Consider the following 12,059-nt stretch of genomic DNA (forward strand, 5'->3'; position numbering starts at 1 on the left):
GTTTCCTAAAGACATATTGATGTCTTGATGCTGGTGAAGGTTCCTGGGCGAAGGAATCTGAGCTAAATTTCCCTTCTTCGGCTCAAATTTGATTTTGTATACCCAGGTATACTCCAGGTATACCCAGGTTCTGGATGATCCTTCTGGGTGTTACTTCTCCCTTTGATTACGACAAAAATAATATTTTGACTTCTAGGGGTAGCTGGACAGACACCTAAAGTCAGTACCTGACCAGCCAGGCTATGGTTTGCACGTTGGTATACATGTGGCTAGCAGTAACAGCCTGGTTGACCAGGTCCTGATTCACACGAGGCCTGGTCATGGACCGGGCCGAGGGGGCGGTGACCCAAGGAACACCCTGGAGTTTACCTGGAGTCAACGCCCCCGCGGATCGGTCTGAGACCAGGCCTCATGGTGGATCAGGGTCTGATCAACCAGGCTGTTACTGCCCTCCAGGTATATTCTGAGAAACTGAAGGTTACAACACACGTAGACAGGGCAACATTTCCATTGGTATTGTATCTACATATGGGATACCAGTAAGTTGATTTAGATACAGGTATACATAAATACACTTACACAAATTATCATACATAGTAACATGTATAAATTACCTAAAACAACCCCCCAAAAAGGTAAAAATGATATATTTCACTGTGATCCTTGTCAATGATTATACCACTACAGTAACCTCCATTATATAAGTACTTATACTTATCTCATCCCAATATAAGTATATACTTAAGCAAGAGTAAACAATAAAAAGAAAATATTAGAATTGAGAACTCAATATATTGAAGCAAGTGGATGGTTGTAGTCGACCTTGAGTTAGTTGGCAACCAGCAGTACCAGTGTCAGGATGAGTGTGTCAGCAGTGAGACAATGGCTACAACACAACAAGCTTCTCACTTGTCTTGGCCAGAAATGGTCTCCATCACCTGTGAAATCATTCAGAAGGTAAAGAATTATATACGTGGTTATTCACACTTTCACCAGAGGTGGACAGTGCGTGTGTGTGTGTGTGTGTGTGTGTGTGTGTGTGTGTGTGTGTGTGTGTGTGTGTGTGTGTGTGTGTGTGTGTGTGTGTGTACTCACCTAATTGTGGTTGCAGGGGTCGAGACTCAGCTCCTGGCCCCGCCTCTTCACTGATCGCTACTGGATCCTCTCTCTCTCTGCTTCCTGAGCTTTGTCATACCTCTTCTTACAACTATGTATGGTTCCTGCCTCCACTACTTCACTTGCTAGGCTATTCCACTTGCTGACAACTCTATGACTGAAGAAATACTTCCTAACGTCCCTGTGACTCGTCTGAGTCTTCAGCTTCCAGTTGTGACCCCTTGTCCCTGTGTCCCCTCTCTGGAACATCCTATCTCTGTCCACCTTGTCTATTCCCCGCAGTATCTTGTATGTCGTTATCATATCTCCCCTGACCCTTCTGTCCTCCAGTGTCGTCAGTCCGATTTCCCTTAACCTTTCCTCGTACGACATTCCCTTGAGCTCTGGGACTAGCCTTGTTGCAAACCTTTGTACTTTCTCTAACTTCTTGACGTGCTTGACCAGGTGTGGGTTCCAGACTGGTGCTGCATACTCCAGTATGGGCCTAACATACACAGTGTACAGTGTCTTGAACGATTCCTTATTAAGGTATCGGAACGCTATTCTCAGGTTTGCCAGGCGCCCGTATGCTGCAGCGGTTATTTGGTTGATGTGTGCCTCCGGTGATGTGCTCGGTGTTATGGTCACCCCAAGGTCTTTCTCCCTGAGTGAGGTCTGTAGTCTTTGTCCACCTAGCCTATACTCTGTCTGCGGTCTTCTTTGCCCCTCCCCAATCTTCATGACTTTGCATTTGGCTGGATTGAATTCGAGAAGCCAGTTACTGGACCACATGTCCAGCCTCTCCAGGTCTCTTTGCAGTCCTGCCTCATCCTCGTCCGATTTAATTCTTCTCATCAACTTCACGTCATCTGCGAACAGGGACACTTCAGAGTCTATTCCTTCCATCATGTCGTTCACATATATCAAAAATAGCACTGGTCCTAGAACTGACCCCTGTGGGACCCCGCTCGTAACAGGCGCCCACTGTGATACCTCTTCACGTACCATGACTCGTTGCTGCCTCCCTGTCAGGTATTCCCTTATCCATTGCAGTGCCCTTCCTTTTACGTGTGCCTGATCCTCCAGCTTCTGCACTAATCTCTTGTGGGGAACTGTGTCAAAGGCCTTCCTGCAGTCTAGGAAAACGCAATCTACCCAACCCTCTCTCTCATGTCTTACTTCTGTTACCTTGTCATAAAACTCCAGGAGGTTTGTGATACAAGATTTGCCTTCCATGAACCCATGCTGGTTTTCATTTATAATCTTGTTCCTTTCCAGGTGTTCGACCACTCTCCTCCTGATAATCTTCTCCATGACTTTGCACACAATACATGTCAGAGACACAGGTCTGTAGTTTAGTGCCTCGTTTCTGTTTCCTTTCTTAAATATGGGGACTACATTAGCTGTCTTCCATTTCTCAGGTAGTTGCCCAGTTTCAAGGGATGTGTTGAAGATTGTGGTTAGAGGCACACACAGCATCTCTGCTCCTTCTCTAAGGACCCATGGGGAGATGTTGTCCGGTCCCATCGCCTTTGAGGTGTCAAGGTCACTGTGTGTGTGTGTGTGTGTGTGTGTGTGTGTGTGTGTGTGTGTGTACTCACCTAGTTGAGGTTGCAGGGGTCGAGTGCAAGCTCCTGGCCCCGCCTCTTCACTGGTCGCTACTGGGTCACTCCCTGAACCGTGAGCTTTATCATACCTCTGCTTAAAGCTATGTATGGATCCTGCCTCCACTACATCGCTTGTCAAACTATTCCACTTCCTGACTACTCTGTGGCTGAAGAAATACTTCCTAACATCCCTGTGATTTATCTGTGTCTTCAACTTCCAACTGTGTCCCCTTGTTATTGTGTCCAATCTCTGGAACATCCTGTCTTTGTCCACCTTGTCAATTCCTCTCAGTATTTTGTAAGTCGTTATCATGTCCCCCCTATCTCTCCTGTCCTCCAGTGTCGTCAGGTTGATTTCCCTTAACCTCTCCTCATAGGACATACCTCTTAGCTCTGGGACTAGTCTTGTTGCAAACCTTTGTACTTTCTCTAGTTTCTTTACATGCTTGGCTAGGTGTGGGTTCCAAACTGGTGCCGCATACTCCAATATGGGCCTAACGTACACGGTGTACAGGGTCCTGAATGATTCCTTATTAAGATGTCGGAATGCTGTTCTGAGGTTTGCCAGGCGCCCATATGCTGCAGCAGTTATTTGGTTGATGTGCGCTTCAGGAGATGTGCCTGGTGTTATACTCACCCCAAGATCTTTTTCCTTGAGTGATGTTTGTAGTCTCTGACCCCCTAGACTGTACTCCATCTGCGGTCTTCTTTGCCCTTCCCCAATCCTCATGACTTTGCACTTGGTGGGATTGAACTCCAGGAGCCAGTTGCTGGACCAGGTCTGCAGCCTGTCCAGATCCCTTTGTATTTCTGCCTGGTCTTCGATCGAGTGAATTCTTCTCATCAACTTCACGTCATCTGCAAACAGGGACACCTCGGAGTGTATTCCTTCCGTCATGTCGTTCACAAATACCAGAAACAGCACTGGTCCTAGGACTGACCACTGTGGGACCCCGCTGGTCACAGGTGCCCTCTCTGACACCTCGCCACGTACCATGACTCGCTGCTGTCTTCCTGACAAGTATTCCCTGATCCAGTGTGGTGCCTTCCCTGTTATCCCTGCTTGGTTCTCCAGTTTATGCACTAATCTCTTGTGTGGAGCTGTGTCAAACGCCTTCTTGCAGTCCAAGAAAATGCAATCCACCCACCCCTCTCTCTCTTGTCTTACTGCTGTCACCATGTCATAGAACTCCAGTAGGTTTGTGACACAGGATTTCCCGTCCCTAAAACCATGTTGGCTGCTGTTGATGAGATCATTCCTTTCTAGGTGTTCCACCACTCTTCTCCTGATAATCTTCTCCATGACTTTGCATACTATACATGTCAGTAACACTGGTCTGTAGTTTAGTGCTTCATGTCTGTCTCCTTTTTTAAAGATTGGGACTACATTTGCTGTCTTCTATGCCTCAGGCAATCTCCCTGTTTCGATAGATGTATTAAATATTGTTGTTAGGGGTACACATAGCGCCTCTGCTCCCTCTCTCAATACCCATGGGGAGATGTTATCTGGCCCCATTGCCTTTGAGGTATCTAGCTCACTCAGAAGCCTCTTCACTTCTTCCTCGGTTGTGTGTACTTTGTCCAGCAGTTGGTGGTGTGCCCCCACCTCTCCGTCTTTCTGGAGCCCCTTCTGTCTCCTCTGTGAACACTTCTTTGAATCTCTTGTTGAGTTCCTCACATACTTCACGGTCATTTCTTGTTGTCTCTCCTCCTTCCTTCCTTAGCCTGATTACCTGGTCCTTGACTGTTGTTTTCCTCCTGATGTGGCTGTATAACAGCTTCGGGTCAGATTTGGCTTTCGCTGCTATGTCGTTCTCATATTGTCTTTGGGCCTCCCTTCTTATCTGTGCATATTCGTTTCTGGCTCTACGACTGTTCTCCTTATTCTCCTGGGTCCTTTGCCTTCTATATTTCTTCCATTCCCTAGCACACTTGGTTGTGTGTGTGTGTGTGTGTGTGTGTGTGTGTGTGTGTGTGTGTGTGTGTGTGTGTGTGTGTGTGTGTGTGTGTGTGTGTGTGCTCACCTAATTGTGGTTGCAGGGGTCGAAACTCAGCTCCTGGCCCCGCCTCTTCACCGAGTGCCACTAGGTCCTCCCTGCTCCTTGAGCTTTATCATACCTCATCTTAAAGCTATGAATGTTTCCTGCCTCCTGTGTGTGTGTGTGTGTGTGTGTGTGTGTGTGTGTGTGTGTGTGTGTGTGTGTGTGTGTGTGTAGTGTATGTGTGTGTACTAACCTAGTAGTGGTTGCAGGGTCGATTCATAGCTCCTGGCCCCGCCTCTTCACTGCTCGCTACTGAGTGCATATGTGTTTGCAGATTAATGTATTATCACAATTAATGTTTCCATTATATATTACCTGTTAGGATATATCTTTAACGAGGTGTATATCTGTGAGTGTATATACATAGGCAGATGTATATGTCAGAATACATACTGAGCTGAAAAAGGACAAGCATATGTAAGGAAGCATACAAACTATATACCTTAAGAGAGTGTATAGTTAGGGTATGATGGTGGTGGTGAGGGTATTGATCTGAGGGTATACCTGGAGGGCACTTCATGTCTGATAATACTGTTGATGTTTATCTATCTTATCTGTTGTGAGTGTACATGTCTATTTGTGGTTGCATGGGTCGAGTCTCGGCTTCTGGCCTCCTCTCTTGCTGCTAGTTTGGTTCACCCCCCTTCCCTCCTAGCTTGGTCATCGTGCCTTCTCTGACAGCCCTGAGATTGAAGAAATAATTCCTTAAATTCCTGAAATCCAGAAATAATTCCTGAAATTCCTGAAATCCAATGTATCTTTAATTTCACATTTCCCTCGTGTACCAGTTTCCGCCTCTCAACCAGACTGTCTCTCTGTCCATCTTATCAAATCCTCTTGAACATATTTATTAATCTCCCCTAACTACTTGAGCCTTTTATTTTCTAAAGTCATCAGGTTCATTTTCTATAGTCCCTACCTTAGTTCTTGGATTAATCACATTGTAAATTAATTTCTTGACGTATCAGGTATGGGTTTCATGCTGGTGCTGTATACTCTAATATGTTACAGTTTAATATGTTTATTATGCACCCCATACCCATGGTGTGGGCGGTAGTCAAAAGATTACAGAGGTACATAATTGGTCCAGGGACTGGGCCTCAAAGTTTTGATGGCTGAGCAAGTTACAGAGGTAATGAATTCACAATTTACAAAGGTAATGAACTCACAATTTACAAAGGTAATGAACTCCAGGTAGGTCTAGTCACAATCATGACAAGTTACAAAGGTATTTACATATTACAGAGGTACACAATGGGTCCAGGGACTGGGCTCCAAAGTTTTGATGGCTGAACTAGGTACAAGGTAATGAACTCACAAGTTACAAAGGTAATGAATACTGTAAGAATGGTTACTTACGTTTATACATGGCTGCAATCATGAACAAATTTTAGAGTAATGAGCAATTCACACTTCCACACCCGGTCACAACTGTAGTGAGTTATTGGTGCAAGTGTGTACTCACCTATTTGTGGTTGCAGGGGTCGAGTCCTAGCTCCTGGTGTGTGTGTGTGTGTGTGTGTGTGTGTGTGTGTGTGTGTGACTCAACTCTAATATAGGCCTGACACTTGTATATAGAGCCATAAATGACTTGAGAGTCCTGAAAGCTAATCTTAGATTTGCCTAACACGCATTTACTAGACATGAGAGTTTATGTACGCCCGTGGTGACATGCTCGGTGCCATGCTCACCCCAAGATCTTTCTTTACTAAATTTTTAAGCTGTCCCCTGAGACTGCACTCAGGGGACAGCTTGTCTGACCACTACTACTTGGGGAAAATATTTAGATTTCTCCCGGTATGACCCTTGAGGGTTGAAGGCTTCCCCGTAACTATAACAATAATTATCTTTCTTCTTAGGCAGCGTAGTAGTGAGACCCTGAGCTGGAGCTATGTATCTAACCCAGGGACATGGCCCTTACTGGGGATCCATCTGGGCCAGATGGTGGACAGAGCCGAGGACATGTTTGGTGACAGAGAAGCCATTGTCTCCATCCAACAAGGCAAGAGGAGGACTTTCTCTCAAGTGAAACAGGAGGTACTAGAGACAGCAGCAGCTAAGATTAATATCTCTATATATAAGTAATCAATTAGTTATTGCCTTATTAGTCTTAAGATAGGCTTAAGTTTGCATGAAATGTCCTGCACACTAAGGGGCTTTCTTCATGCACTCCTAAATGTCACCCATCTCTGTATACTGTATCATATTGAAGTATATAGGCCATAATCCACCATGAGGCCTGGTCACAGACCGGGCCTCGGGGGGCGTTGACCCCCGGAAGTCTCTCCAGGGGCTGGGATAATCTGAATCAGATGGACCTGACACGTGGTGAATCAGGGACACGCAAGTCAGATGGGGTTTCCACCACTGTGAGGCTTCAGTTAAAATTATCACGTTAGACAAGAAATTAATCGAAGATTCCGTCAGATTTGTGAGAATTTGTTTTTCACTAACCTTACTTAGGCTAGGCTAGGTTAAGTTAGCGAAGATAAGTTAAGTTAGCTAGGCAGGTTAAGTTAGCGAGGCTAAGTTAAGTTAGCTAGGCTAACCATACCACGGGCGGGATTTGAACCCGCGGTCAGAGTCTCAAAACTCCAGACCGTCGCGTTAGCCACTGGACCAGCTAGCCACAATAAGATTCCTCCAACTAGGTATATTTCTGACCGCGGGTTCAAATCCCGCCCGTGGTATGGTTTGTTTGCAATCGTGTCATTACGATTTCGTGAGTTATGTTAGTTAGGCTAAGTTAAGTTAGCTAGGCTAGGTTAAGTTAGCGAGGCTAGGTTAAGTTAGCGAGGTTAAGGTAGGCTAGACTAGGTCAAGTTATCTAGGCTAGGTTAAGGTAGGCTAGACTAGGTTGAGGTAGGCTAGACTAGGTTAAAGTAGGCTAGACTAGGTTAAGGTAGGCTAGACTAGGTTAAGGTAGGCTAGACTAGGTTAAAGTAGGCTAGACTAGGTTAAGGTAGGCTAGACTAGGTTAAGGTAGGCTAGACTAGGTTAAGGTAGGCTAGACTAGGTTAAGGTTGGCTAGACTAGGTTAAGGTAGGCTAGACTAGGTTAAAGTAGGCTAGACTAGGTTAAGGTAGGCTAGACTAGGTTAAGGTTGGCTAGACTAGGTTAAGGTAGGCTAGACTAGGTTAAAGTTGGCTAGACTAGGTTAAGGTAGGCTAGACTAGGTTAAGGTAGGCTAGACTAGGTTAAAGTAGGCTAGACTAGGTTAAGGTTGGCTAGACTAGGTTAAGGTAGGCTAGACTAGGTTAAAGTTGGCTAGACTAGGTTAAGGTAGGCTAGACTAGGTTAAGGTAGACTATATTAGACTGGTCATACGTACTTATGTGTACCTTTACCTAAATAAACTTACTCGGGGGAATTTTATGGACCAAGTTGCGGTCCTGGGACCTTCTACATTTGGAGTGACCATGGTCCCAGGACCGAACCACTTCCAAGCGGCTTATTAGACAGCACAAGCTTCACGAGGTATCTAATTTCAGAGTCAACAGATAGCAGCTGGTCTTTTGGCTGTGGGTCTAGAGCCTGGAGACCGTCTGGGTATCTGGGCACCCAATACCTACGAGTGGTACCTCACATTGATGGCTGCTGCCAAGGCTGGTCTTGTACTGGTGAGATGTATTGATTATTTTAAGTCATTTCCCCCCCCCCCCATAGAGACAGGGTAATCAAAAAAAGAAAGCTTATTAACCATTACTTGCTCCTTGGTTGTCTTTCCGGTTCATGAACATGACTAATATTGTTGGTAGAATTGCTGACAGTGTGTTATGTAATGGGACATATACGGTGGCCCGTGGCCTGGTGGCTAAAGCTCTCGCTTCACACGGTGATGTCCGGGTTCGATTCCCGGAGAGGGTAGAAACACTGGGCGTGTTTCGTTGCACCTGTTGTCTACGTTCACTCATCAGTAAAATGGGTATCTGGGTGTTAGTCGACTGGTGTGGGTCGCATCCTGGGACAAAACTGACCTAATTTACCCGAAATGCTCTGCATAACAACCGACTTATATATGGTAGTATGTCATTGATGTCAGCCAAAGCATTTCAATAAACTATCTTCCAGGTTTAATACCCTTCAAAGGAGGAACCGTGTGTTTTTGTACCCATAAAACCACTCTTGATCCTCTTGGAGTTCCCTCTCCCCATTATTTTTAAGCAAACATGAGTACCCGTCATTCCCCACACGGTAAATATCCCCCCAAAAACAAAATACGCATAAATTACCCACACATAAGAGAATGGAACTTAATGACGACGTTTCGGCCCGAGTTGGGCCATTAGTCGGACTGAAACGTTGTCATAAGCCTCATTGTTTTGTGTGTGAGCCCCTCAAGGAAGGTTCCTTGATGTTGGTGAGGGGCTCTTGATTTAGGGAATTGGATCTGTGCTCCAGTTCCCCGAATTAAGCCTGAATGACTTCCACATCCCCCCCCAGGTGCTGTATAATCCTCCGGGTTTAGCGCTTCCCCCTTGATTATAATAATAATAATTTGTGTGTGAGTATTTGTGTATTGTTTCAGACACGGTATTGTGTTCCTTTCACTTGTGTATCTGCTGAAGAGGGCCCCAGAAAGGGGTCGAAATATACAGATCAGTCAATCTCATGAGTGTCTGTCTCCATGTGGGTTATTACTGAGCGTTTATAAATGCTTATTACACTTTAGTTATCCATAAAATACAAGTACAATGGGTTACTGCAGCAGGTTTACTGGCCCATACTAGGCAGTTTCTCATACCCACTCGTGTAACTATCCAGCCTAATTTTAAAGTTCTCCCTTCAACAACGTGTGACAGATAGTGTGACTATCCAGCCCAGTTTTAAAGTTCTCCCTTCAACAACGTGTGACAGATAGTGGGACTATCCAGCCCAGTTTTAAAGTTCTCCCTTCAACAACGTGTGACAGATAGTGTGACTATCCAGCCCAGTTTTAAAGTTCTCCCTTCAACAACGTGTGACAGATAGTGTGACTATCCAGCCCAGTTTTAAAGTTCTCCCTTCAACAACGTGTGACAGATAGTGTGACTATCCAGCCTAATTTTAAAGTTCTCCCTTCAACAACGTGTGACAGATAGTGTGACTATCCAGCCTAGTTTTAAAGTTCTCCCTTCAACAACGTGTGACAGATAGTGTGACTATCCAGCCCAGTTTTAAAGTTCTCCCTTCAACAACGTGTGACAGATAGTGTAACTATCCAGCCTAATTTTAAAGTTCTCCCTTCAACAACGTGTGACAGATAGTGTGACTATCCAGCCCAGTTTTAAAGTTCTCCCTTCAGCAACGTGTGACAGATAGTGTGACTATCCAGCCCAGTTTTAAAGTTCTCCCTTCAACAACGTGTGACAGATAGTGTGACTATCCAGCCCAGTTTTAAAGTTCTCCCTTCAACAACGTGTGACAGATAGTGTGACTATCCAGCCCAGTTTTAAAGTTCTCCCTTCAACAACGTGTGACAGATAGTGTGACTATCCAGCCCAGTTTTAAAGTTCTCCCTTCAACAACGTGTGACAGATAGTGTGACTATCCAGCCCAGTTTTAAAGTTCTCCCTTCAACAACGTGTGACAGATAGTGTGACTATCCAGCCCAGTTTTAAAGTTCTCCCTTCAACAACGTGTGACAGATAGTGTAACTATCCAGCCTAATTTTAAAGTTCTCCCTTCAACAACGTGTGACAGATAGTGTGACTATCCAGCCCAGTTTTAAAGTTCTCCCTTCAGCAACGTGTGACAGATAGTGTGACTATCCAGCCCAGTTTTAAAGTTCTCCCTTCAACAACGTGTGACAGATAGTGTGACTATCCAGCCCAGTTTTAAAGTTCTCCCTTCAACAACGTGTGACAGATAGTGTGACTATCCAGCCCAGTTTTAAAGTTCTCCCTTCAACAACGTGTGACAGATAGTGTGACTATCCAGCCCAGTTTTAACGTTCTCCCTTCAACAACGTGTGACAGATAGTGTGACTATCCAGCCCAGTTTTAAAGTTCTCCCTTCAACAACGTGTGACAGATAGTGTGACTATCCAGCCCAGTTTTAAAGTTCTCCCTTCAACAACGTGTGACAGATAGTGTGACTATCCAGCCCAGTTTTAAAGTTCTCCCTTCAACAACGTGTGACAGATAGTGTGACTATCCAGCCCAGTTTTAAAGTTCTCCCTTCAACAACGTGTGACAGATAGTGTGACTATCCAGCCTAATTTTAAAGTTCTCCCTTCAACAACGTGTGACAGATAGTGTGACTATCCAGCCTAGTTTTAAAGTTCTCCCTTCAACAACGTGTGACAGATAGTGTGACTATCCAGCCCAGTTTTAAAGTTCTCCCTTCAACAACGTGTGACAGATAGTGTAACTATCCAGCCTAATTTTAAAGTTCTCCCTTCAACAACGTGTGACAGATAGTGTGACTATCCAGCCCAGTTTTAAAGTTCTCCCTTCAGCAACGTGTGACAGATAGTGTGACTATCCAGCCCAGTTTTAAAGTTCTCCCTTCAACAACGTGTGACAGATAGTGTGACTATCCAGCCCAGTTTTAAAGTTCTCCCTTCAACAACGTGTGACAGATAGTGTGACTATCCAGCCCAGTTTTAAAGTTCTCCCTTCAACAACGTGTGACAGATAGTGTGACTATCCAGCCTAATTTTAAAGTTCTCCCTTCAACAACGTGTGACAGATAGTGTGACTATCCAGCCTAGTTTTAAAGTTCTCCCTTCAACAACGTGTGACAGATAGTGTGACTATCCAGCCCAGTTTTAAAGTTCTCCCTTCAACAACGTGTGACAGATAGTGTAACTATCCAGCCTAATTTTAAAGTTCTCCCTTCAACAACGTGTGACAGATAGTGTGACTATCCAGCCCAGTTTTAAAGTTCTCCCTTCAGCAACGTGTGACAGATAGTGTGACTATCCAGCCCAGTTTTAAAGTTCTCCCTTCAACAACGTGTGACAGATAGTGTGACTATCCAGCCCAGTTTTAAAGTTCTCCCTTCAACAACGTCTGACAGATAGTGTGACTATCCAGCCCAGTTTTAAAGTTCTCCCTTCAACAACGTGTGACAGATAGTGTGACTATCCAGCCCAGTTTTAAAGTTCTCCCTTCAACAACGTGTGACAGATAGTGTGACTATCCAGCCCAGTTTTAAAGTTCTCCCTTCAGCAACGTGTGACAGATAGTGTGACTATCCAGCCCAGTTTTAAAGTTCTCCCTTCAACAACGTGTGACAGATAGTGTGACTATCCAGCCCAGTTTTAAAGTTCTCCCTTCAACAACGTGTGACAGATAGTGTGACTATCCAGCCCAGTTTTAAAGTTCTCCCT

At 44.9% G+C, this 12,059-nt stretch overlaps 1 protein-coding gene across 2 annotated transcripts in view; it reads left to right on the top strand.

The window, feature by feature from the left end:
• The first annotated feature begins 816 nt into the window (after window positions 1-816).
• LOC128703290 (medium-chain acyl-CoA ligase ACSF2, mitochondrial) overlaps window positions 817-12,059 on the top strand; it is a 33,288-nt gene continuing 22,045 nt past the window's right edge. The window contains exons 1-3 of one of the 2 annotated variants that reach the window (XM_070103440.1): window positions 817-957; window positions 6,604-6,781; window positions 8,236-8,364. In XM_070103440.1, coding sequence (XP_069959541.1) covers window positions 860-957; window positions 6,604-6,781; window positions 8,236-8,364 — 405 coding nt within the window. In that variant the 5' untranslated portion in view covers window positions 817-859. The remainder of the gene's footprint in view (window positions 958-6,603; window positions 6,782-8,235; window positions 8,365-12,059) is intronic. The other variant, XM_070103441.1, reaches the window with a different exon arrangement.

The sequence above is a fragment of the Cherax quadricarinatus genome, chromosome 85 (assembly GCF_038502225.1).
Source record: "Cherax quadricarinatus isolate ZL_2023a chromosome 85, ASM3850222v1, whole genome shotgun sequence".
Lineage (NCBI taxonomy): Eukaryota > Metazoa > Arthropoda > Malacostraca > Decapoda > Parastacidae > Cherax > Cherax quadricarinatus.